Source organism: Egretta garzetta, unplaced genomic scaffold (assembly GCF_000687185.1).
Source record: "Egretta garzetta isolate BGI_Z169 unplaced genomic scaffold, ASM68718v1 scaffold112, whole genome shotgun sequence".
Lineage (NCBI taxonomy): Eukaryota > Metazoa > Chordata > Aves > Pelecaniformes > Ardeidae > Egretta > Egretta garzetta.
Window position 1 is genome coordinate 870,884 of NW_009258884.1, and position 27,302 is coordinate 898,185.

Genomic DNA, 27,302 nt, shown 5'->3' on the forward strand with positions numbered 1-27,302 from the left:
TTTAGCCTTTGAAAAGTTTAGAATTTTGTCCTTTGAAATAGGACCATCAAATCCGTAATGAGGGCTGATGACTTTCTGAAACACTTTCAAGCAGTCTTGGGTTGTATTTTCTATCGGTTGTTTCTGTGGTGGTCAGGAGAGGGCTAACTTTTGTGCAGCGCTTGGACTGATGTTTCCTGTAAGGGTTTTACGCAGCTCTCGTAATTTATTAGACATTTGTAAGCGAAGCAGTAACACAATGCATTAACAACCTATGTCAAATATCAGTTTTATGTGAGTTACTTGGAGTTTTTTTTCCTCCTTTTTATAAAATAATAGCTAAGCTTTAAACAAAATAAATGGAGATATACAGCAGATTGGACGGTATTATGGACTTGTCAGCTGGGTTCCTGGAGGAGAATTGCAGCACTGGAGTACTGATCGCTGTCTGTCTCCCTTTCAAAGCAAGGTTCTGTTGAAGTTTGGACCTTTGGAGAAAAGAGGACCTTCTCGTTTGCCCAGAAGCTCCAGGCACCACACAGGCATCGCTGCAAAGGCCGTGTCAGGCCGGGCTTGCCCAGGCTCCACCCTGCGCAGGGAAGGTGTGCTCAGAGGGCATCTCCCAGCAGAGCCGCCGAAACCTCTCCCCCCGCCTTTCACCGGGGGGGTTTGCTGGGTGGGAGGGAATGGCACCTTTTAGCCTTTGAAAAGTTTAGAATTTTGTCCTTTGAAATAGGACCATCAAATCCGTAATGAGGGCTGATGACTTTCTGAAACACTTTCAAGCAGTCTTGGGTTGTATTTTCTATCGGTTGTTTCTGTGGTGGTCAGGAGAGGGCTAACTTTTGTGCAGCGCTTGGACTGATGTTTCCTGTAAGGGTTTTACGCAGCTGCTCTCGTAAATTAGACATTTGTAAGCGAAGCAGTAACACAATGCATTAACAACCTATGTCAAATATTCAGTTTATGTGAGTTACTTGGAGTTTTTTTTCCTCCTTTTTATAAAATAATAGCTAAGCTTTAAACAAAATAAATGGAGATATACAGCAGATTGGACGGTATTATGGACTTGTCAGCTGGGTTCCTGGAGGAGAATTGCAGCACTGGAATACTGATCGCTGTCTGTCTCCCTTTCAAAGCAAGGTTCTGTTGAAGTTTGGACCTTTGGAAAAAAGAGGACCTTCTCGTTTGCCCAGAAGCTCCAGGCACCACACAGGCATCGCTGCAAAGGCCGTGTCAGGCCGGGCTTGCCCAGGCTCCACCCTGCGCAGGGAAGGTGTGCTCAGAGGGCATCTCCCAGCAGAGCCGCCGAAACCTCTCCCCCTGCCTTTCACCAGGGGGTTTTGCTGGGTGGGAGGGAATGCCACCTTGGGGGGGTGATGATCATTACATAGCCAGTGTCCCACGCCGCTGGGTAGGACGATCTGCCCTTTCCCTGCCCTACATACTGATCTTCAGACCTAAGGAGCCGTCTAGTGATGATTGACCAGTGGGGGCTGAGTCTTCCCCCTGCACCGGAGCAAAATCTGTGCCATGGCGCTTGTTCGTGCAGATTCAGGAGCATGATCAGGCAGGCTAAATGATAATTGGCCTAATTCTGCACTCCTTCCATGGGGAAAATCCAGAGCCTCGGGATGGCAGATCCACCTCTGTGCGGGCGTGCGAGGCAGCTCCTAGAGGTGTTTCGCAGGTCTCCAGAAAAATACCGTTCCTGTGTCACATTTTGCAGTTTTAAGCATTGACAAATAGCAGCTTATCTAATGTTTTTTTAAATAATTGTGGCTTTTTTGGCTACATGTGCTCTCTAATTTTGCCGCACTAAAACAAGTTGTGCATCTCCACAGTCTCTCTGATGTCGGTATCTAATCGAAGCTGAGCCTTTTGTTCAGCATATACAGAAGTAGCATCAGTCTCTGTTTGCTTTGCATTGCATTTATGAGCATAATAAAGTTATTGCCCTCCTTTTCACAGAGAGATTGTCCTGCATTAGCAAAAAAAGCCACATAAATTATTTGCAAATGAGTGGCTTGTTTTTGCTTATTGATTTCCCAGAAGTGGCAAAATGCTTTAGCTTATGTTCACGACTATTTATAAAATGTAAAATGTGTTTTTCTCTCTGCCTCTTGGCACAGACAGTAAAGTTTGTTAAAGGATTAAAGACTCCATCCTACTGTTCCTCCCTTAACCGCTCCACAGGCTTTCAAGGAGTCTCCTTGACTATATTTTCTATGCTTAACTTCCTACTAAATACAAAAGGTACATGAAATAATCGTAGTTCTTTAATTCCCTATCACCCTATATGGTTCTTTTGGTCCCCTAAGGAAGGAAAAAAAAAAAAAGGAGTAAAATCCAAACCTGTAGGTAGATCAGAAAGACATAGCTCTGTACCTTCCAGTTTCACCTCATTACCCCTCTTGTATGTACAAGAACTGGTTTGCAGTACAGAATGATTGTATTTTATACAGTTTAAATCTGAGTCAGAGCTAGTAAATACTTTGGGCGTGCAGAGTAAACCAGTTAGTGTTTGACTTTTGACTTGCAAAAGCCAAGATGATTCACAGTGTTAACATTTTCATTTCTTGTTCGTTCAAAATGCGATGGGGACTTGGCATTTTGAATCATTAAGGATTTAAGCTCTATCCCGCCTTTCTGTAGCATTTTTTCAGCACTACTTCTGAGAAAACTTGAAATGCTGGGGTACTGTGGTTAGCTTATCGTAAAAATAGTTTTCATTCTGTTTGGGAAATAGGATAGTCTGTATCTGGAGCCTTCTTTCTTCTCTAGACTAATACGTCTGCAACAAATGTGAGCAAAAACTGCTTCGTATTTAAAATTAACAAGAGGAACGTCACCTGAAGTATAGTTAGATGAAACCGTAGCGTTTTGTGTGCAGCAAAACAATCTCTTAAGGAATGCTAAGCTAGGGAGGTCTGGCTGGTTTTATATAGTTCAAAATTACTTGATCAAAGAATTTTAAGAAATAAAATGCAGAACTAATCTTTATTGAAAATATACTTTTATTTTACTAGGTGACTTACTACTGTATAACACTACTTATTTTCAGTTACATGTGCTGCTGCTGTAGGTCTCGCTATAATAAAGACATTTTGGGGTTTGCTTTGATGAAACTTCACAAGAGCCGTCTGTAGGGTAGAAATACAATTTCCCCTCCGCTTTAATTGCGCTCTGTGGTGTATTTGGCTGGGTTAACCGAATCAAGGGAGCTGCATTCGGGTGAGCTGAGTGGATCTTATCAGCAGTGGGCTCTGGGTCATATTTTTCACTCTTCTACCCATTTGAGAATTAAAATTTGCTGTGCAGTTTTATTCTCCCTACCGGCACATAAAGCGAGCCAAGCGCGGTTTGGGGGAAAGCAGTCGCATGAATATCCCCCCATTTATGTGCCTCAGAAAAGGTCGTGTCCTTATCAGTGATCGTAATTGATAACAATGTGGTGGTTTCAGTCAAATCTGTGACCTTGGTACCACGGCGGGGCCCCAGCGCTGGTCGCTGCTTTCCTCACTTATTTCTGCTTTGATGTGATCCGGCAGCTGATAGAGATGCACGCAGGTCAGGGAGAGGCAGCTGGCTGGCAGCGCCAGATTAAAATATTTCTGACCCACAAAAGTAACCAAATGCCCATATTTCTTCATTTAGCATAATTAATACCTTGTATTTCCACTGACTTTGATAAACTGAGTTTCCCCCCCCCTCCTTTATTATTTTATTCCCTGTAGCTTTCAGTAATGATTGCAGGAGATCTGTAGTTAAAATGTTTTACAGACTCTGAAGAATAACATGTTTTGAAAAAGCTAAGATCAAAAGTCTCAATTAGGTCGCAGCCTAGCAGGAAGCTTATAACCACATTAAAATGGGAAAGTTATTTCATTTTTAGTATACTATATTTTCAGTAGCCAGCATAGTAAGCTGAAGGCAAAAAGAAACATATTGGATCTCTCACCAAGGAAATCCTCTTGCTCTTATGGCTTTGTAATTAGGAAAGAGATATGTACAGTAAGTAAAAGTGTTCCGTGTGCTTTAATGTAGGTCCTCCTCGAGAAGAACTTACTGAAGTAGCATCTGGAGGAACTGATGAAACATCTTGGTGTTTTTTTTTTTTTCTTTTTGTCACAAATGTTCACTCTGAATGATTATTGTCACCGTTTAAAATCACTATATAAAAAGTAGTTGTGGAGTGACTGCCTGGGTCCCCGTGTTTTAGCTCAGTGGATCAGCATAAAAGATCTCTGGCTAATACTGAACCTGGGAGTATCCACTCCGGACTTGAACGTCAGCTGATGTCTTTATTTAAAAAATAATAACTGAAAACAACGGCGAAGCAAGCCATCTGGAGGGCTGACGTTTGCTGTGGGCAATGATATTTGTAGCTGCTGCTCGCTCTTTTCTGGATTCGTTGCAAGGTAGAGAGTGCAGCCCCTTTCCCCGGCCGCTGCTGCCGTGTGCCGCTGCACGCCGCTTGTAAACAGAGTCACCGGGCAGAGATTAACAGCACTGATTTGTCGTGATGAATGGAACTCGGTTAGGTTGCTCCTGTAAGGCAAGAAATATATTTTATGCCGTAACCAAATTTGATTCCTTTTTACCAATACATTTTGAATTGCATTTAACAGCCAGATAAATGCAGAGCTTATTTTATTGCAGTTATGATTCTAGATATCTGTATTACATGTATTTCTACTGAACTTTACACTAAGCACAGTAGATCTCTTCTGTCAACAAATAAATTAAACTTGGACCAAGTAGTATTTTCTCCCACCTATCAGGGATCTGGTTTTGCAACATATTTTTATTTTCTAGTGACAGCAGTCATCAAAATACAATACCTTTGAGGCTTATGTATCCTGAAGTACTCCTTAAGCAAAGAGGTCCCAAACTGTTTACCCCTGGCAGAGCCCTTGCGTTTAAAGAAAAAAAAATTATGCCGGCAGTTTTACCGGGATGCACAGACCCGATACAGAGATGGGCAGCAGGGTGGACAAGGGGCCAGAGATGTCAGCAGATTTAATCCCCAAAGTACTGGGGTTCAGCACTCTCTTTTTTTAAACATCAGAAGTATTTTCTACATCCAAATTTAACTCCTCGTGTAACGGAAGTATTAGCATTTAGAAAGAAAATGGAAATAGAAAACTAACGGAGTGTTTGACCGGCTTGCTGTTCTCACCCTGAATCCATCATCTCTCTTTGAACGAGCCGATACTTGCTCACCTGACTGGATTTCCCTAATTCAGGGAGTTCTCATCCTTTTTCACCTCTCGGATCCCTCTGCCTTGCTGAGATCTCTTATCCCTTGCTGGCACGTGGCCCTGCCTCGGTGGGGGTTGGGACCCCCTGCTCTAGTGAATGCCAGTGGTACCAGCGTAGCACAGGGGGCTCAGGAGGAGGCCGTGGTTACGCATTTTATCTACGTGGGGCTTGGTAGAGCCACTGCTGTACTCCAGTTAGGATAACCTTGCAATTAAATGGGGATAGCCATTACCTGCCCTAGCTTTAGTGTACGCACAGCCTCTCTTGCTATCAGAATTCAGCATTTTTTGTGTGTGTATTTTACGTTTTGAAACAATGATTCTATCATAAAAATTATTTAGGAAAATACTGGCAGTCAGGAAAGGTGGTGGTGGTAGATGCTAGGTGCTGCACAGACTGGCACTAGAGCTAAAAAGCAAATTTACAGGAGGGATGAGTTGAATTCAGCAGTACCAAAGCTGTTCTTAGTAGGCAGCACCTGCAGAATTGAAGTCTCCTCCTTCATGAAACCTAAAATAATCCCAATTCTTCATGTTGCATAAAATGCAAACCTGGCTTCACAATTCCCATACAGCTTATTGACTGAATCAGAATTTCCTGTGACAAGTTTGATAAAAGGAGGGGATTGGGGAAGACTCGAGTCTGGTAGAAACAAGCACGTGCTGCCATTTGTAAGCTAGGGCTGTCAGCACGAGCAAGTTGCTTTTCAAAATCAGAGGAAGCCCTGCTGGAATCTGAATTTTGTCTGAAACTGGTGCTGCTTCGATGCTCTGAATGTCCCTCATCTCTGTGACTGCAATTCCGACTCAGTTCTGTGTGTTTTGGGAGAAGTGTTGGGTATTTGGGGGTTGTCAGTGTTTGTCATTACCGATTGCAAATTGTGAAAGTGGTGAAAACTAGAAACGGGGCAAGAAATATAAATGCCAGGGGATTCCTTCTCTTCACCTGTGTTTGCAGCAATGCTCTGTTAAAAATAACAGCAACGGGTGCGACACTTCTGGTATTTAGCAATCCAGCAGGGCTGCTGGGAAGCTCAGTACTCCCTGTTACCATTTTTCCCCCTCCTGTGTGACTGTGTTTTTGCACATGCTGGGTACAGTCGTTCTCAACATGTGCATCAAATCCAGGAAGCATCAGAGCTACCGTGTGTGTGCGGATGAGCTACTGCACATCACGCGGGGTCTGTCAGCACCGCTGCTCCTGGCCCGCAGAGGAGGCGGCAGCAGAAAGCAACGTTTGCACGCCCTGCTTTTCAGACCGACGCGAGGAGTGGCCCGTAGTCCAGCCAAAATGCTGGGGGTCGCGGTGGCCCCAGGCCCCTTGGGAAGAGGGCTCTCGGGAGCCCGCCGGCAGACACACTGCCCAGAGGGGTTGCGAGGAGCCCTACGGCCCTACGTTCTGCACTTTCTTTTTTTCTACAGCAACTTCAATACATAATGCTGCGTTGAAAGAGGAAAAAAAAATAGGCTCGGATCTTGTGGACGTTTTAATAAGTGTCTGAGTGCAAATAGTTCTAAGTCTGTGAAGCTACTCTTCTGCTTAATAATAAACATCTGTGTAGTTTTTCGTACCCTAAGATTTCAGACAAGCCAATGTCTAAAGAGCTCAGGGCTCAGCGTAGGTGATTTAAAGCTCAGGTCAGTATTTATGCACGGAACACTTGGGGAAGCAAAAATAGAAAACATGCAAGGAAACCGCGTGTTTCGGGGATGACATTAACAGTTCGAGGTCTGAGGAGGATGTGTGTCTGCAACTTGCATGTTACATAGGAATGTTTAAAAAATCTGTTCAGACGTGGCAAATCCAATATTTAGGTGTATTTTGGGGCTAATTCTTTATAAAGAAGCCTACATTCCAGCATGTCTTCATTCAGTAATTTAATTGGGATGTAGGGCTTTGAGCTAGTGGCTGATTAGAAAACATGACCTGCTTGAGAGATCAAGAAGGTAAATTGATAAATGTTGTAGCAAAGGTTAGTAATGTGTGAGAGAGTAGAAGCTGCTCTGGGCTTTGAATCACTGATCAAGGTCAGCTGCAGTTCATTAAAATCTTTAGAGATTTAGATTTGTTGTAAATATACCCGCATACCATACTTTATCTTGCAAATCCTGGGTATTGGTTGTTTAGTACTATTGCATATTATTGCACCAGTTTTATGATAGTAAATTTACACCAAGGTACAAAGCCTGTAAAATATTTGAATTGGAAAACCAGGCTGGGTGATGAGGCTCGCTGTAGCACAGCCAGCGCCCCGGCCGGCACGTCCCGCGTCCCCCCGTCGTCACGCCAGAGCGCTGCCCCCACACTTCTTGCTTCTTTGATGATTAGAAATTTTTTAAGGTGCACCTGGTTTTGTGCTGATGCTGTCCTTTAACTTAAATAGTTTTTCCTTCCTTAGTGCTTATGTCCCTGGAGCGTTTGCGGAGCGCGGTCGTACTCGTCCTGGCTTACAGCTGAAATGGGAAGAAGCCCTGCTGCTTTCGCTCCCTTACCTGAGCCAGGGTTGCTGTTCCCCTCGTCAGACGGCTTTGTATCGCTTTCAGCTTTTCAGCCTGAACACGGGTATTGGTAGGCATGTTTGAGACAACATCTCACCGCTGCGCTGAACGGCATAATGTTCCTGTTCCCTGTGATGCGTGCTGGAGCGCGGCCACGCCAGGCAACCCATCGCCATCCTGCGACGGAGAGGCCTTGGGCTTTCACCCCAGCCTTTCTAACCGGCGGGCGCTCGGGCTTCTGCTTTCCTGACCTCACACTTTCTGCTAATACATCTTTTGCCTTTCTCGCTTACGGTCCTCGCGAACTTCCCCCTCTTCTGAACCGTCCATCCTCCCTATTGGCATCGTTGTCCAGGCTTGTTCCTTCTCTTTCCTCTGGAAGCACAGCGTTTGAAGGCCATATCGAGGGCTTGTTCTTAGTCATGTTCAGCCAGCGTGGTCTGTTGGTCCTCTCCAGCTCATCCTGATTTTGCTTAGAGCCTGTTTGGATGCTGTCACCCGTTGGGTGTCACTCTCCCTATCTCTGCCTATGTCACCAGTGCCAGGTCCTGACTTCATTCCAGCTACTCATTTATCTTTTGAGGAACGCACATCTGGGGATTTCATCTTTCGGGTACGCCTTTCAGCTAACGCTGCCACTTCTCATCCATGGTGCGGTGTTGGTCGTGCAGCGGTCTGGTGAACCTCCAGCAATGTGTGGGTTCAGAGCAGCTGAGGCCCACCTCACCCGCACCTCTGTCTTGATTGAACCATCAGCTCTGGGAAAGCTGCTGGGGCCGAATCCCCTGGCTGGTCGCTGCAGCGTTTGGGCAATTCCTTGCCCGTTTCCCAAGTCGCGGTTATTTCTCAGTTGCAGCACTTAGCCCGCGGCAATCCGACCCAGGGCAGCAAAGGCTGTCAGGGGGGCTGTGGCCATTATGTCCCACCCTGTGGTGCTGTCCCACCAGCTACCTTGGTGAAACCAAATGTAATGCAGTTTTACGTGCACTGGCTAATGTGCACTGTAAGTGGTTATGTTGTGAAGTTAAATGCATTTGCAGGTGTTCTGGTAAAAGCAGAGAAATGTTCTTTAAGACTTGACCAAATAACTTTCCTTTAGGTTATTCCTGACTCAAATCTGTCGCCATGAGGTTAAAGTGATGTTAAATTACTAAAAAACGTGCCTAACAGAAATACTTCTAAAGTACTTTTCTTGAAGCATAACTGTGAATCGCTTTGAGCTTAATGGTTTTTAAAAATCTAGAACAAAAGAGTTTTTTTCCCCTACAACAGCTGTGCAGTTTTATTAAAAATTTAAAGAAATCTTATGTGTCTAATCCTTTGAGCGGATGTGTAATTACTTGGCTTGGGCTCTTACACATGGATAACCTAGCTGTACTGTGAGACAAGATTCTTATGTTTAATTTAAAGAATCATGGGTGTGCTTTGGAGATTATCAACACCAAGCCTCGTAAAGGAACACAAAACCAGAACAACTATTATACATTATCATTTGTTATACAGATGTTACAGACCATCTGACTAGCAGATAGAGTAGCTCGCAGTGGTATTGGCAAATGATGGCGGGGTATGTAGGATAAAAAATCGGAAAACTGTCTTTCAGAAGATGTTTTCACTTCCCAAATTTTAGAATTTTCCCCTGCGTTTGGGTATTTGCATTTAATCTGCATTCCCTTGAACCTGGTGCTTTTGTAACCAGTTATTCCAACTGAGCTATCGCTTTGTACCTGCAGCAGGCACCTTTTCCAGCTTCGTCGTGGCCGTTGGATAGGAAGCCCAATTCAGCAACATTCTAGAGTTTGAACGAGCTGTTACCAGAACCGTGCTACAAACGCCCGCTTGCATTAAAGGGAGTTTTGTATCTGTTGTAATGTTACTGCCACAGGTAGATGCTTTAAAAATCAATATATTTTAAAGGCCAAGAATATGATTACATAAACCCGGTTAAAAACCAGTTCATTTTGCTTTAGGTAGCTTTATCAGGAAATGTTTGTTAGATACTTTTATCAGAAAATGGATGATTCATTATTTAAAATTTTGAAGAACTAACCCACATCTGAAGTGAATTATAATCTCTTTCAATCAAGCTTGAGATATCGGTAAGAATCACCCCTGATGTGAGCAGGTACAACTCCATTGAAGTCAAGTCTGCTTACAATCAAGCTGATTTTAGCCAAGGAACATTTTTTCCTTATTTCCTTTTTTTTTTTTCCCCTTCCCTCTCCCTCCCCCTTAGTAATCTTCTTCATATTAATTGCATTTTTTTCTATTACATTTGGCTGTAGTCACTTCAGTAGGACAAACACATACCGTACCATTTTCTTCCGTAGGAATCATGTGCGCACGTTATTTTCAAAATCTGTATTACAAAGTCTTTTATCCTTTTATTAGTTTAGTACTTAAGCCCTAGACGTAAGAAAGAAGCCTATCAGTGAAAATCAATTGAAACGCAGTTAGATACAGACCTGATGGACTGTGCGAGGAGGCTTAGGCGCAGCACAATAAAATCAATTAAGGCCTTTCCAGCCCCATACAGTTTTGCCCATCCAATCACTTTTCACACATTCCCTCCGTTAGTTTTGCAAGTTTTTCTTTTTTTATATGAATTATGATGAATGAGACCCTTGTTATGAATATATAGATGGGTCATTACCCTATGAAAACCAGACTGTACTGGTGCTTAGCGATTAAGGCTTTCTGCTGCTACTGTCAATAAAGTTCAAATTCATCCGCCTCAATCTATGATAGGGAAGCTGTAGCCATTGTTGTCTAATTCACTTAACAACGTTATAATTGTGATTTGGTTTTGTTCATCATAATAATTTACATAAACCCTTTTGTATTTGTTAATAATTTGGATTAGTCGTCAAGCTTAAGGAATGTAATAGATCAAATAAACAAAAGGGAAATAATAATATAAAAAAAAAAAAAAGGCACCAGGCCTACCCAGACAGATGTGAAGAGCAGATTAAATACCAGTTGCGTACGCTGCCAGAAAATGAAATATTTTGGATTGAGAATTTAAATACGTACAAAGCACAGGTTGGCTCGGGGGACAGAGGTGTAACACCTGACTCTGAAAACTTTTTTTTTTTCCCTTTATGGGAGTGGATGGCTTAGTTGAATTTGAATTTAAACCTGAAATATTAGACGAGCCAGGGACAAGTGGCCAGACAGCTCTGGTATATGAATGTTTATGCAAATGAAGATGCAATAAAACGAGGCTCCTTGAAAAATCTGCCCTAGTAAATTAGCGGAAAATGCACCGCCATAAACAGCTGTTGCATTTTAATCAAGCATCTGCAGAGTATATTTTGCTTTGTGTTACAAACAAAACAAAACAAAAAACACCCAGATTGCAGCAACCTCATTTTATATTCAGAATTTAACCCATTCTGCACTGCTAAAAAAGAGTAATCCCCAGGTCCCAGCTTTAATGCACCGAGGGGGCAGAAGTATGATTACCTCGTTGACTTTCGGGTTACCTTGTTTAATTTAAAAAGCAGTGTTTCTGAATGGAAGAATAATTAGCAAATTTTACTCCTCTGTAGTTCTCAGGAGCCTTTTGCTCGTCCAGTCTCGTAGTTTGAAGCGCATTTTATAATGAAATAGATCCAAACAGGTTTAAAGAGCGCTGCTCCTGTACCCCTAGCTTTGCACAAGTGAGAATTAATCGTGCAAAATAGTTCAGCTGTCAGGTTTTGTTAGAAAACGTCCTTTATATTAATGTGATACGAAATAATACATCTTGGTTTTCAAAGAGTTAATAAACACCCCGAGCTGTGCTGATCTTGTAGCTTTAGTGAGCCTTAATCTGTAAGCTTGATTACCTCCTAACCCTCAGTCGCCTGCCTCCCTCCTAACACAGCGGGAGTTTTACGGCAGCATTAGTGGCATTTTGCCCAGCTTTGGCTTTAGGGAAATCATTCAGTGAGAAAGAAAAGCAGAAGGACTGGATCTGTCTACTGCTGCGAGGTCATTAACACAGCGGCATGGCCGGGGCGGTGCTGGGGGAGCTCGGCGCTGGCGCTCCCCGACCGGTTACCGTCCACCGGGCCGGTAACGGGGCTGAGACGCTGCTGCAGAAGCAACAGTGCCTTCCCCAAAATGACTTCCAGGGCTTGCTCCTGCAGAGCGGTCTTTTCTTTAAATCGTGTACGCAGCATATGGGCATCGGGATATATGTCTTGGTCCTTCGAAGAGCAATATTACTACAGATTTATGTGCTCCGGGCTCTTTGTGCACACGGAGGCAGACAGGAATATTTAGTGGAGTTTGCTCTCACTCCAGGAAAAACTCACAAATGGGAATAATTCTTACCCGTCGTACAAGCTGGATGTTCTTTATTTATAACGCTAGCCAAAACGAATAGCCGCCTTCTGCCTACCTTACTCGTAAGGAGTAATTCTCACTCCGCAAGGAGTGGGGAGGCGCCCCATTAACCTCTCGGTTGCAGTGGTGCAGTTCTGTGGGTTTGGACAAGGGCTCTGCCGATACTCGGCAAGCATGGTCAGAGTTTGGCCGTTTTAATTCACCCAAGGCCCCATCACAGTTTGAAGCAATGATTGTTCTTCTGGCCACCTCTTGGTGTGTTTTCATGGTAACATTCCCCAAAACCAATTTGCTCCTGTCCCCTGTAGTATCGTTCTCTGCTTCTGGAAAACAGCCTTGGCGCTTCGCACAATTCACATTTTCCGTTTCAGAAGAAACGGTGTGGTTAGGCCTCATGCCAAAGCTTAACCAGGAGTTTGTGGCCAAGTTGTTGGGCAGGAGAAGACCATCTTTGTACCACCATTGTAGCGCGATGTTGGTGTGGTTTATCCAGCTTTGAACCGCCATCGTTATGCCGAGTGACCCCTGGCAGGGAGCAGGACAGCGTGGGTGGTGAAGAGACAGAGGTCGGGGCTGGACCCGAGCACGGCTCTGATGGGAGATGTCTCTGCTGCGAGGCGTGCAAACGGGAGGTTTTCAGAAGTGACTCAGGTTGTACCTGGTTGCTAAAACGTGAGATCTAAAGCCTGTCAGGGGTTTTGTGTATTTTCAGCAACTAATTTTGTGAGCAAGTATAGACACTGCCCTAACTACAATTTATCACATTTGCTTTTAACCTAGGTAAAGGGACAAGTTAAGTTCCGCCACTGCTCTAAAATTTAAAAAGCAAACTACTAACTCTTGGCTGAGATCTGTTTTGGGGGAAAGCCGTGTGTCTCTTAATTCCTTTCCTGTACCTGAAAAGCAGAAGCAGAATGGTCATGTGCATCTTCCACTTGGTGGTTTCTGCGTTTCTCTGGTGGCTGGTTAGAAATGGCTTCTGGCTCACCAGCGCACACCGGTTCGGCTGAAGGTCTTCTGGCAACATGTTGGCTTACAAAACAAAAGCAAATTATGTAAACTCTAATTTGCATTTTTGAAGTGAGGCTGTTCAGGTTGGTAATCTGTTGTCAGGAGGGTCTGGTAGCAGGACTTAGCCATTAGGGATCTTCAAGCGAGCTTGAAGGCAGCAGTGGCCACTTTGGCAGTGAGAGAAAGTGCATTTAGTTCTCATTCACCTGGAATTTTTCTGTCATTGGTGTGGACGTGTCCCACCACGCTTTGTTCTTCAGTGGAAATTCAGACTTAAACCCCTCAGGTTCTCCCTGCTGCCTTTTGATTCAGAAGGGCCTTCACAACTGGCTGGTCAAGGACACACCTCATCATCCTCACCTCTCTGGTGACAGAGCATCTTGCCCATGGGCTTGAGCTGGCTTGTTTGCCATGTTTATTTAATAAAAGTTCAGCCTTTGCTGCTGTTTTGAAACAGTAGGCCTGTGTTTACCCTCATTTCAGCATGCAACTATTTCCTTAAAAAATACCTTCATTGTAACATTCTCTCCACTGTCGTTGACTGTAGCACCTCTCTTGTTAAGCAGTGAGGTTAAGAGCAGTGTCCAAAAGGTGCTAAGGGTACAGTCCTGTAAATATATTAATATATGTTTCTCCTCAAAATGTTGTCTTTGTCCAATAATACTTTACAGAAAGTGTTGATGTTACCCAGCCTCCCCACCCCTGAGCCCACCCGGTGCTGTGCTGCTCCTGCTCGTTTGGATGAGACCAATCCGTTCTGCTTTGTTACTCTTGAACTCGAAGGAATTTTTCTCCTCTCACCTTGCAGTGTGGGAGCAGCAAAGTGCCCGTGTCTGGGGAAAGGATGAGGATGAAGAACTTTTCTACTTGACGCAGAAAAAAATACCCTCGTTACCTTCACAACTTTCTTGGTGTGTACAAGGTGGATGACACCACTTCCTTTAGATCCTTGGAAAATAATAGAAAGTGTTTAAATTAAGCACTGAAGCTGAAGATTCTTGCTTTCTGTTCCACTTTCAACCTCTTTGCTGGATTTAAATATATACCGATATCCCAGGGTATTCCAGGTCAGTGTAGAGGCTGCAACTCAAATGGGAGGGTTGTACTGCTGCTGGCAGCAGAAGTCACATCTCCAGGTTAACATGGATATAACATGGATATAACAGGTACGTGCTGACCTGTCATGGAGCTCACCACGTGCTTCACGCCTTGTCTTTGTGCAAATAAATTTTGGTAGGTGGGCTCAGTGTTTCTATACATATTTCCTTAACAACCCACCAAGAAGCACAGAAGTGATATTTTTAGTGTCCTGGGTGTTCCAATTACCACCAATATAATATGAGGCCTATGGGAAACAGAAAAATTGTGTTTTCTTTACTGTCCTTCCAAGGAATAGACCTACAGTGCATGGAGTGGGGAGAGGGGTTTCTTTAAAGTTTTAACTTCCAGCTCCACCGATCGGTAGGAATAAATGCGGAATGTTTGCATATAAATTGCATCGGAGTTTAAAATCTTTTGCTTTTGATATCAGCCCGTAGTTTTGCGTTATTCTGAAATGCTTGCCAGCATTTAATATCCTCTGTCTTTTCGGTGACCATGCCGTGACCTTTCAAAATAAAAGTTGCAGATCGGAAGTAACTGGCTGAGAATTAGTGGTTGGTATATTCCAGTTTACATAGAAATGTCCTCAGTTAAAATATGGTTCATTCATCGGTCAAACCGTCCTTACTTCCTTTAATTGAATTAAGATGGGCAAATGAGAGATGTGTGCAAGACAGAAAAAAAAAATCTTTTGCAAATCACTGTTATCCTTTTGATAGTGTAAAACGAATCAATTAGGAGCGTGTCAAAGCATCTTTTACACAGGCACAACTTTGAAGCAGAGAATATTTCATAAAAGTGGAAATTTAAATTGGAAATAGGAAAATGTAAATTAGATTTTGCGATTACACATAATCTAATTTTTCTTTTTGAGAAAGACAGATGACTGTTATTTGATGATATTTTATAGGCTGTTACATCTACTATAATCATTTTTGTAACTTGTTCATTTTAAAAACAGGCTCGTGTGCCTTTTGTCTCATTGAATTGTAGCAGCAGCAACAACAACAACAAAGGAAAAAGGTTTCAGCTGCTCACCGTTGACGTGAAAGATTCTGCACGTTAGCTGGGCGAACCAGCGAGCCCCGGGCCCAGAACAGAGCTGATAAAGCAGGACTTTTGGAAGGACTTACATTTCGATGTTACTCTTTTCTGCATTTGCTGATCAGCCGGTTGTCAGGAAAAATTCCCCGTGGCACGTTTTGGGGTTGTTGTGCTGTTCATGGGGTTGACCTTCGCAGGGGTATTTCATGCAGTCCCTTAACAAGTTGGGTTAGGTGATTAGATGAACAGAATAGACCGTTTCAACTCAGAAACGTTTAAAGCTGTCTCAAATTTTCGGCTGGTTGTTTCCCCTTTGGTTTTTCTTCTCCCTGTGTTCATTTGAAGCATTGAGCGAGAGCAGCCAGGGGATTGGAGATGCCAGGGGCCTGGTCCCGGGGCGGCAGCGGGGCGTTGGGTGTTAAGGGGCACCCTGCCGTAGCTGGCCCGCATGGTCCCACCGTCCTCGGAGCTCCTACCGAAGGGAGCTGCGCGAGCATTTATACTCGGTGTAATTTCTAATTGGAAGTAATTCACATAAACTAATGAACGTATGTGTGCGGTTTCAATATCTTCAATAAAACACACAAATTTCACAGCGAAACACTGTTACAACAAACCAATTTCCCAGTCTGTTACAGTGTGCTTGAATTGATGTAAAATGCGATTGCATTTTTTTTAAAGACTTTTACTTGTCGCTTTATAATTCTGATCTGGATTTAAATTGAATATGCAATTAAAAAAACTTAGAAACAAATTATTTCACTAAAAAACAAGACATAGTTTTTAAAAAGAAGGGGTGGGTGAGAGTTAGGGTTGCCCTTCTGTCTTATTTTTCCGCAAAGCATTTCTATAAGGTTTTTTTAAAAGTTAACTTATTACAAAGTTTGCTTTGCTTTGCTCCTGGTGGGCTGTGTGGAGAACAGGATTTTTCACCATACCCGCAGGCAGGCTCGCCGCAAGTCTGTCTTTTCATCCTGTACTTTTTTACTTTGAAGGTTTTAGCAAGCACACCGGTTTGCTTGATCTCTGGTGCAGCGTATATCCATGCTTTATTTCGTAGCTGAAGCAGTACCTTGGAAGGTAGAAATTCCAGCTGCTGGCTAATGCTAATGGTAAACCTTACCCACAGGCTGCCTTATTTTTGGCTGCCCTCCTTATTTAAGGAAGCTTTATGTTCATCCCACAAAGATACGTGTAGAGGAAAACCAGCAAAAACGACAGGATCGTTGCAAGAAGCTCTAAACACGTTAACAGCAGATTCGGAGTTATTTATTGATGGGTTTGCCCACTGGCAGTGTAAAATGCGTGGCGGTTGTCATCGCCAGTAACAATTTCAGCACATTGTGTTCCTTTTTTATTTACACCAGTGGCAACACGCTTATAAACACCGTCACTGGGGGTAGGTCAGGAGGTCAGCGCTCGAGGTTAAGAATGGAAGGGGTCATCGGCTATTAACCTAAGTTTAGCAGCAAATAGTGCAGCCCTGTACGTACCGGGGCCTTGGCGCCTTCCGAGCTTAGTGAAACTTTTGTATCTCAAGTCATTTGGCTCTAAGATATTTTTTAGGGTTTTAATTTGCAGTTTTCTGGGGGTAGTTAAGTGTCTTAGATTTTGTATCTATGTCTATCTGTTCTTTTGGGCTTCCTGATCTTCGTACCAAAGTAAAACTGTTCGTTTAGGGCTTAATTCCCTTCTGCTTGGAAGCAGTGGGAGTTTTCCATTGGCTTCGGACTAATCCGACACGTCACGAAATAAAAAAGATCGGCGGGCAGTGATTGAAACCTGAACTCAGAACTGATGGGGTAGAGGAGGTTTTTTAGAAAAGAAAAAAAAAAGTGAAGTTTTTCTTTCACACGCAGGTTTTTCCACTTTTGTCAGGTTTTTCTAGGAACGTGCAAACCCAGGCTATCACGAAGAACCCGAAATCAGGGTTTGCAGAAGAGGTGAGGCATTTGGGTGTGCAGCCCGGCATGTTGAAGGGACCTGCTTTTGAGAAAGTGCAGCCCTCTAAAAACAGTTCCCCCGAAGGTGTTTCCAAATAAGCAGTGAGAGAGAAAACACGGGAGCGTTGCTGGCTGCTCAAAATATCTTGGCCGACGTGTTTGCAGAGGATGGCTTGTTAAGCCTTTGATTTATTCAGAGCGTACATCTTGCAACTGCGAGGGTTCAAGGGAAAAGAAAATTCCCCGAGGATCTTTCACCTCCTTGACTTTTGTAGAAGCTTTTGTTTTTAATGCTCTAAAGGCAAAGTAATTTTTTTATTATATACTTTGTATACTGTGTTTTCTGGAACCTTTTAGGGGGTTAAAAATTCATAACAAAAAGAGGCGTACAAGACTTCACCTATCTATTTCAACTTGTTACCGCACCGCCATGAAATCCATCAGCGCTGGTAAAAGAGACAAAACCGTTCCCATTAATGTTCCCTGTATTTACAAGTTACACTGTGTTTTGAATCATGTACAGTCCTGAGCATCTCCTCACCACTGCGCTCTCTGAAAGTTAATGTACCTGTTGGAAATTCCCTCTGTTCCCATCTTTTTCATGCATCTGACACAACGGTGTTTCCCTGAGAGCTCTTTTTGTCTCCTCTGCCAGGCAATCTCTGCCGCGGCGTCCAAAATCTCTGCTTAGAAACCTTCAAAGAAAGCTGAAAATTTACAGTTGCGGTTAAACACATTCGCTGAGTGTTTCCGAAGATACCTAGTGGATTTGAATACACAGATCTAATGAATTTTAATAGGAATAAGCTTTGAATTATGTAAAATAGAGTAAGATGTTCATCTTGAACCAAACTAAAATAATCTTTCAAAGTAACATTTTTAATGCACAATTTCTCTAACATAGATAATTTATACAAGTTTCTTTCAACCCCAAGTCTGTTCCGGTAAGCAGCGCTTCTGCCAAAAAGCTTTTCTTTTTTCATACAGAATCATGGGCTTTCTGAATTATACTCAAGAAAGTTACCTAAAGCTGCCTTTAAATTCCCACAGTCCTGTTGTTTGGCTGTTTGGAATTTGATTTGTTAACAAAGCTCGCAGTCTGCCTCTCTAATGGATCTTTTGCTCATCCATGAAATGTATGCGGTATATGATAGTATTAAAAGAAGAATTGAATTCATAGGCAGATACGTGCTGGATAGCACTTATCGAAAGCACAAAGCCGCATTATTTATAGATATTATATTTGCATAATACATGAAAGTAGAAAAAAAAATTTTTTTTTTTTTCCCTTTTCCTTCTGAGGGGAGTACTCGAAGTCAGGCTTTTCACCAGAAAGTGAATCGGTGACCTGTGCCCAAGGAGGCGGCTCCGTTCGGAGAGCGCAGAGGGGTGAACGGCGCGGGGCAGCCTGAGGTTTAGTGTTCAGTGAAATTGCTCACTCATTACTCATACGATTTTATGAAAATGTTTTCATTTTCAATCTGCGTAACCTATTCGGGGAATTACAAAACCTCTGCCTCCGGTTGTGTAACAGGACTAGATCTCTGGATTGTTGCAATATGTGCACACCAATGGTGTTACTATTAATTTTCTGAATCAAATCCTGGGTGAGGAGCCAGATGGCTTGGAAGCATCTTGTCATCCCAACCCCTGCAAACACATCCAGCCCTATAAAAAAAAAGAAGATTGAACTGTGATTTCACAGATTTTTCATTAGTTAATCTGGGATAGAGAGGCTTCAAAGATCCCATCAGTTAATTCTCTCAGCGCTTGTGGAAATTTCTGGCACATTGTGCTAAAGCTGGTTTGAAATCCAAGCTGAGAATCACTGCCTTAAAGAAGCTGATCTCCTATGTGCTGATATTAAAAAAAAAAAAAGAGTAAATAAAACTCGCCTTGTGTGGAATTGGACTGAAGCCGATGTCTTAGAAAACACTTTGAATACCTTCAATATTATCTGAAGTAATCAGTGTAGCTGTCGTGATCTGTAATCCGTTTTGTTCCAAATGCTTCTAGAAGGTGTTGGCTAAATTCAGATTTTTCTAAACGTACAAATGATAAAAGAAAGGATTTTTGTCTCCTTTTGGCTAGCTGTAATGCCACTTTCACCTTTGCAAACAGACCTGCTAAATAATAATCAGCTGCAATCTGTGAATTTCCCTCCTCTTATCAATTATTAAGTATCATAAACCTTCTGTTTGGATAATCTTGGCACCACTTTAAGCGTTAACAGTAAATTTATTTTTAATTAAATCTGTGCATTGAGAATAAAATGAGGCTCTTCTGCATACTAAACAGAACACATGTGCCACCTCTACTTAATATCAAAAAATCTGATAATGCTTATGAAGGTTGTAAAGGCTGGAGTTCACTCTCTGTGTCCCATTTAACTTCGGCAGCATTAGTTAATAACAGCCAAGGTGAGTAACGGCCGCTTCTTTAGAAGCGTTTGTTAAGAGCATTCCCCTTTTTTAATATAAGAGCTCAAACATTCCTGTTCAGCGCAGCTACAGGTGACCGGGAGACGCGGGTGTGTTTAGCGTGCTGGATAAGCTGCCAGAGCCGTGCTTTGGGATATGCAGAAAGCAGTTTTCCTTGTCACATGCGTTGATCTGACAGTTTAAAGTTATTATGATTGCAGGTTGTAATTGATTTTTTTTTTTTATTAGTATTATTTAGCTGATGATTTAGCTGCAGTTTTTTTCAAGGGCTTTAGTGAAGATTCATCAGCTCCTCGTTCCACGGGAGGAAAACCAGGTCTACAACAATAGTTCAGGAATGTTTTGACAGTTCAATTCAGGAACTTTGGGGTACCTAAAGTGAGATGTGGCTGAGCGCAAAGGCCTTTTCACGTGTGTTTTTGTTAACCTTTTTGCTAATAAGAGCGGTATCTGAAATCACCAAGTGCTTCTGCTGGGGACAGGAAGCCTCCCGCCGGTGCTGTGAATCTCATCATTTATTTTTTCTACCCGCTACTTCCAGCTCGGGGCTGTGTGACATTAGCCCAAAGGGAAACACCGGTCCGGCGGCTTGCACTGGGCAGCCATTGTCCTATCTGTCACAGCAAGAACGCGTGAAGCTGTTTGCATAGCGTGCTAACTCTGTCAGGGTCAGTTCCAGTCTGTGGCCGCTAAAAATGAAAAACATGCCCCAACCGGGACAAGAGCAGGGTCAACAGCTGGCAAAGGATATGGCAATCATTTATATAAATATGCTTTCTCAAGCCCGCAAAAACAAAAAACCCAAACCCAACAGCTGGGAAGGGTTGGAAGTAGCCCCAAGGCTGGTTAGTTCCCTTCCAGATGGGGAGGTTAGACCGGGGCTAGCCAGGCTGCTCCACATAGACTTCCGATTCGCATTAGAAATAAAAAGAGTGGAGGAAAGGAAAAAGGAAGAAAAGCTACAAGCATGACTGCTCTGTTTTTCACCTAACTTAATCAAATAAGTGAAGAGTTTCCGAGACGGAAGGCTTGCATTTATTGGTATTCACGCTCGGTTTTCAGTGTTTATCACGGTGTCTGATACACTCCTTAACTGTTTAAAAGGGAAGCATATATGTTATATAGACTAGTTTATATGTAATGTCATGGTCATTTGTAGACAGATTGAAGAATCATGTGAAGATTTATGCTCCGTTCATGTCTTCTGAGTATTTATGTAGTCGGATCCGAAGGAAGGAGAGACAAAGAAGTCTGCTGGCCGTGCCTCTGAGTTCTAACTGGCAGATCAGGTTTATTCCCATAACTTGCTTTTACCTGAAATTGTGCTTTTAGCCCCTTTTTATCTGTCAAGTCCAAGAAGAATCCTACCCTTAACAACTGCATATCATGATGCAGAAAACTTTTGGTGAAAAAAGGCTTAAGTGTGAGCGGTTTGCCTTTCGGAGCTCGCAAATGTGGATTTAGGGTTTGTAGTACGGAGGAGACCGTTGCAGTGATGCGCGATGCAGTGATTTCAAAGTCATCACACAAATGCAGAGATCACCGTATAGATGCACGTTGCGTCAACTGAGCAAACACAGACCTTTACGTTCTGTAGCCTTCATCCAAACACAATTAGAAGAACGTTTTTCAGGACTGATTTACTAATGATATCTTTTGCTGTTGAGGCAAATCTTCTATAAAAGTGAATTTATATGGAAGCAGAGCGCGTGAGATTTCTCTTTCAGTACTGTATCTGTCCTTTAGCAAGAACTCTAACCTGTAAATTGCCGAGGACATTGCTCACGACCTGTGCATTGTGCATAACTCTACAAGTGCTGGTTTGTAATGTGAATTGGACAACGTCCCTTTAACTGGCACTGGGTAACAGCTAAGGACGTCCTGGGTCACTGAGGCCTCTTTCCAAAGTTGTCCGTGAAGGTGGAGGTTCACTGAATTTCAGAGGCGAAGAAAAGATCACAGTTGTTTCTTTTTCATAGAAGAAATTAATTTCACCTAAGAAAAGAAGAAACGGAATTTTCAGTTGTTTACCATCTTCTGAATAGTCATCGGTCTTTTCTCTTGTTCGGAAGAACATGCAGGTTGCTTTCAGCATGTGTAACGTGAAACACGGTGCTCTCTATCACAGGTTGAAAGTCCACATTTTTGTTTTAGTTTGACAAAAATCAAGCCCTTTATCGACAGTTTTCTGCAGCCTGTACTTTTCTTTAAGGTTTTCCTTAGCAGTTTACAAGATTGGTACTTACCTGCAGTGATGGCCATGGTCATTTTCTATTTTACTTTATGTTGATGTCTTCTGCAGATAAGAAAAAAGAAAAAAAACCAAAACCTGCGGTAGCCAAACTCCTCCTCTGGCCAAAAGTAGGTGTTGTTAGAAACACCCTGCTGCTGCTGCGGTGGGGAACGCTAAATCTCAACTGGAGCGACAAGGCAAGCAGCAACTCAGGCAGCCGTGAACCATTAAACATTCTTTCCTTCAGCATCGTTGCCAGCCGTACGGTGATACCAGGGAAATCCTTTCACGGTCGCTGATGGTGTTTTGCGATCATTAATTTTACATCGTGGCTTCTTTGTTTCATGCCATCCTGGCCAGCGGTGTCAGTTCTTTGATGATCACGAAGTCATTACTTGGGCATCCAAGTTGGAAACGGGGACTTTGCTGCTTCTCATACATGGGGAGGGGGTTTCTGTCCCTGCTGCTGCATATGCAGATACATAAAATCCTACCTGTATGGCTAAAGCGATAATTTCCCTTTGCAGTTTGTCATATATGTACCCACACCTGTCGGTATTTGACAGACAGAGATGTATTGTGGTCTTCCAAATTCATCTTTTGGTTCTGTAAGTAATTATTTGCAGAGAGGCTAAAAGAGTTCCTGGACAGCTTGTTAGCATTGCGGCTTTTCTAAGTATGAAAAAACTATGTTGCAGGAGGGAGAATATTTTTCAACTTCTGAATGTTCAAACTACTTGCAGTTGGGGAAAAAAGAAGTAATGGGCATGTTAGCTGGGGGTATATATGCGATATTAATCTTCTGTGTTTGATCTTATCTCTCTTCCTCTTGGAAAAGACCAGTAAAACAAGGTAATTTAAAACTACCTGAACACATCCCTCCACCTTACTGTTAGGCCCTGAAGTCATAACCCCCTGACCTCGGAGGTTACAGGTCTAGTGCTTTTTATCCTCCCTGATTTCTCAGTATCTGCCCACTTCCTCCCCACATTGGAGCCTTGTTATATAAGGAAATTGGAAACACCGACCGGCCCATCCAGGGCCAGCCATCTCCGCAGAGATAAGGGTGCTGTGGTGCAAGAGGAGTGCTGATGTGAAATGGAAACGTGCACCGAGGGCGTTTGAGAAAGCTGAAGTGGCTTTGCAGTGGCTGGTTAAGAGTATATTTACTGAAGAAATGAAGCTACGTTTTTACTCAGACATAGTAATTTGACTTATTTTTAATGAAAAATATACCTTGAGACTTTTACAGCTTAAAAGAATACATATAAAAATGAGAAGAACATCTTCGAAGTATAATACTGTAAAGGATTAACAGGAAGATTAATAAAATTCTTAATAAACTGCTTTGTTTCTTCTTTGTTGCAAGCCTCAGGCTTCTGAACTTTTTTCTCTTAACTCCTGTCTTTCTGAAATGTGGTTTTGAAGACCAGATATCAGGGGTCAATGTTAGAGATGGATGTCTGAGCTAAGCTCTACCAGCCAGGCAAGTGAGCTCCATGGAAAAACGCAGCATTGAAGGGAGAAAGAGAACACGGTAATGTCAAAGCCAAGCAGTGTCATTTCTTCTACAGATTGTCACTAGACTTCTGTCTTGACAGAGTTAATTCTCTAAAGCGCCTACTTGTTTAGTTTCTGCGAAACAAAATTCAATAAAATCAGAGAACTGAATGGGATCTGGTTAGCCTAAACAGGGTGGGAGATAGAAAGCAGTAGATGATGATGGTGGTGTATCAAGTTAAAAGATGAAGGCATGCATTGCATTGAAACACAAAATGGCCGTTAAGACCTCTGCATTAAAGGGTAGCTGTGCATGCAAAATAATAATTCAGATGTACCCCTGTAATTTCTATCGCCTGTAAGGCTTAGTATGGGTAAGAATAATGCTATTTGAGTATGGTGGTGTTACTGCTGGAAACCCTCACAAGTAACAGGAGTTGGAACATATATATTAATAGTATTGTAAATTTGTTTCTCTACAGAGGTTGATAGAAGCAGAAAGCAAGGTGAGAGAAAATGTCAAGTATTTCAAGTACAAGAACATGGATTTATTGGTAGGGAAGCATCTGAGACTGGTAACGTCCATGGGATGTGCTTGAATAATTTCAAGTCCAAAATCCAGGTCAAATAACCTTCTCTTTCAGGGCATACAATCTAGCTTACAAAACCTAAAAAAGCATGTTTGTGTTTTCACTGTAACAAATCTGGCGCTTAGAGGAATAAGCAGGCAAATGTTACTTGAGGCCAATTTTCTGTCCAAGGGAAATGCGGAGCTGGGCTAAGAATGCAAGCTTCCCGTGGCAGTAATCTGCAGGCTTCTCGGCAAAGAAAAGCCACCATCTGTAACAACAGGTCTTCATGTGAATTTTTGAACTCCGTCGGTTTCTTTTAAAGCGTATTTCGGTACAGTTTTAGCTCCATTTGTAACAAGTAAACAAATTCCTCTTCCTGTGGACTAAGATGGGGTGGGTTGGAACAGGTCCCTAAATATCTCCGTGATGGTGGAGGCACAAGAATGTCTCGGATGCAGAAACAGGAGGAAGGGTTGTGCATTAAACAAGAAGTGGCAAAAAGAACATCAGGTAGCAAGAGCTTTTCTTAGAAATGTTAGTAATTAAATGATAAGCATATTGTCTGTTAATTACTATCTCTGGTTCTTGGAGTACAATTCTGAAGTGCAAAAGGTGGATGAAGGGAGGTAAATTTTAACTTATGTACTGGCAGTTTAAAGCATATTGTTGATTTAATCTCATTGAACTGCTCAACAAAGCACAACTGATCCGTGTTACTGAACAAGAACTTGAACGGGGAAGACCAAAGAAAAGACTGAAAAATAAACTATACAGTAGCAGACTTGCTGAGAGCTTCATGTAATGAGCAAAGAAGAAGAATTCATAAAATGAAACAGTAACTTCTTTCCAGAAGATTAACCAAATGGAAACGTTCGACGCACAGGACTGGTTAATTAATAGTCAGGTCCATCATTTCACTGTAGAATTTTCCATTTAAGAAAGAGGTTCTCTCCTTAAAGCAGAGATAGGTGAAACGACTGAAGTTGCACTACTGTGGCTTAATTATTTTAATTTTTTGGCTTTACGTCGTACTAAACTAATGCTCTTCTCCTAGCGTTTCTCAGTTACTTGCCTTTAGGATAAATTTCCTCTTCCTCCTGTTACATTGCTTGGTAGAGTTCTTGTTAAATATGATCATAATCACATAGAAACTCCTGTTTCTATAAATACAGCGTTGGAAGAATTAGTGCCTTGCCATGTACATATGCATACACTGGCCTCAATTTTTATTATTTGGTGTTAACTTACTTCATCCTTACAAAGTCCCCTATAAACGTAGCTTCGCTCATGAACTGTTCTTCAGTGCTTTTCTGTGTGAAATTTACTGCGAATGTTTTTCCTTAGTAGTCATCTTTGGTTTTGAAGCAGCAAAACCAGTGAAAATAGTAGCTTAAAGTCATCTCCTTCCTTCCTTTTCCTCGGAATGTAGTTTTAAATGCACGTCTGTGCCGGAGCGCGCTGGCAAAGCGGGGCTCTCCGTGGTGGCCAGGCTGCCGGCAGCAGCCCAGCCCGTAGTTTTAAATGCACGTCTGCGCCGGAGCGCGCTGGCAAAGCGGGGCTCTCCATGGTGGCCAGGCTGCCGGCAGCAGCCCAGCCCGCCTGCGCTAATGGACCTCTGTGCTGGCCTGCTGGTGGCCACGGGACTTCTCGGAGCAGGGCTGGGGACTAGAAGTGCATTTAAAAGCAGTGGGAGTTTAATTTGCAAAGTTCAAATCTTTAGCTGCGCTACCAACCCCCCAAAACACAGAAGCTCTCTTAAGGTAGAAGGGTTTGGTTTGGCCAGTGATGAGGAGAGCTGTTTGAAAAATGTTAACCACGTTGTGAGCTTGTCCAAAACACGTAGAGGTTGGCTTCAGGAGTCACTTTAACTTAAACTGTTGCTTTATAAAGAAAGCAGCAGAGCTAGACCAAAAGAAAGGGTTCATAGTACAAACCAGAAAATAATTTAAAGGAAAAAAACCTGCCCCCCTCAAATTGAATATTTCTTTGTTCCTGTTTTTTCCTCCAGTATGAAGCAAGAGGACAGTTAACTTTGGATTAAACTTCGGTGGCTTAATGTCAGGCTGTAGTTCTTACCTACATTTAACAGACGGTGTTGAAATTATTTCTTAATCTCTTGCCTACCAACTGTGCTGACACTAAGCGTAATGTCCCTTTTCTGCCACCTAAAGGAAGGAGGGGTGCCCCGTGGGTTCTTCCCCAAGAAGCAAAATCTGGTTTTCATCGCTCTAGACCAAGTTTTTCTCCCTAATTCCCGATTGCGTTGTCTCATAATGTAGTGAACAGAGGAACAGGACGCTTTAAAACCTCATCATAAACTGTGATTTAAACCCCAATGTTTTAATAGAGATGTAGGGCCAGCTGTGCCAGGACAAGGGGGGATGGTTTCAAACTGAAGCAGGGGAGGTTTAGACTGGATCTAAGGAAGAAATTCTTTCCAGTGAGGGTGGTGAAACCCTGGCAGGGGTTGCCCCGAGAGGGGGTGGAGGCCCCATCCCTGGGACCATTCCAGGCCAGGTTGGACGGGGCTGTGAGCAACCTGATGTGGTTCAAGGTGTCCCTGCTCCTGCAGGGGGGTTGGGCTGGGTCGCCTCTAGGGGTCCCTTCCAACCCAAAACATTCTATGATTCTGTGATTTTTCAACATGAGCACTTGTATTTTTTTTTTTAATCATGGTCGTCCAGTATATAGGCCCCAGTCCAGCAGAGCACTTACATACATGCTTCTCTTCAAACACGCGAGGAGCTGGAGTCAAGTATGTGCTTAAGCACTTCCTGCGCTACGCGCTGCCTGCCAGCGACACACCGCAGCGTGTTCGGTTCCTACGGTAGCAGGTGAGTCATTTTATAAATCTCTCCATATTATGAAGTGATTTCATGACAACTTTTCAACTTGAAATAATCATTCCTGGGTTTTTTTGGCATCAGATGAATTAAACTCCCAGTATTCAGACATGGGTTTGTAGTGTCTTGCATTTAAAAAATGTTTAATTTCACCTTCTGGCTATGCCAGCTCTCAGGGAGGCCAGATTGTTGGGGTTTTTTCTGTGCGTGAATTTGGAGCAGCAGCGAGAACTTAAAGCTCTGTCCCCGAGATAAAAAGGTCAGTTGGGACCAATCTGTAGGGAACGCGGTCAGGCTGCTGAGAATTTCTTGATGCTTTAACAGCTTATGCTCTGTTTGGTGAAAGAAAACCAGGTATTGAGATTATTTGATGGATGAGTGCGTCAGTCCGGGCAGACCTCCTCAATTTGAAATCCTGTAGATGTTTTTCCTGCTTTTAACGAAATAGAATTTTTTAAAAAAAAACACTAAAATTCGGATTTGAAGACGAAGCAATGAGAGACGAGCCCGTGTGCGCATACGCCCTTTCACAGCTGGGGT

At 42.9% G+C, this 27,302-nt stretch overlaps 1 protein-coding gene across 4 annotated transcripts in view; it reads left to right on the forward strand.

The window, feature by feature from the left end:
• The window catches only part of BCAS3 (BCAS3 microtubule associated cell migration factor), a 384,390-nt gene that overhangs the window by 218,554 nt on the left and 138,534 nt on the right, over positions 1-27,302 (forward strand). The window contains exon 22 of one of the 4 annotated variants that reach the window (XM_035889529.1): positions 445-486. The exons of the other annotated variants lie outside the window; for them this stretch is intronic. Within the exon in view, the coding sequence (XP_035745422.1) occupies positions 445-458 (14 nt within the window). The 3' untranslated portion in view covers positions 459-486. Of the gene's footprint in view, positions 1-444; positions 487-27,302 lie in introns of those variants that run through there. 4 annotated transcript variants of the gene reach the window in all.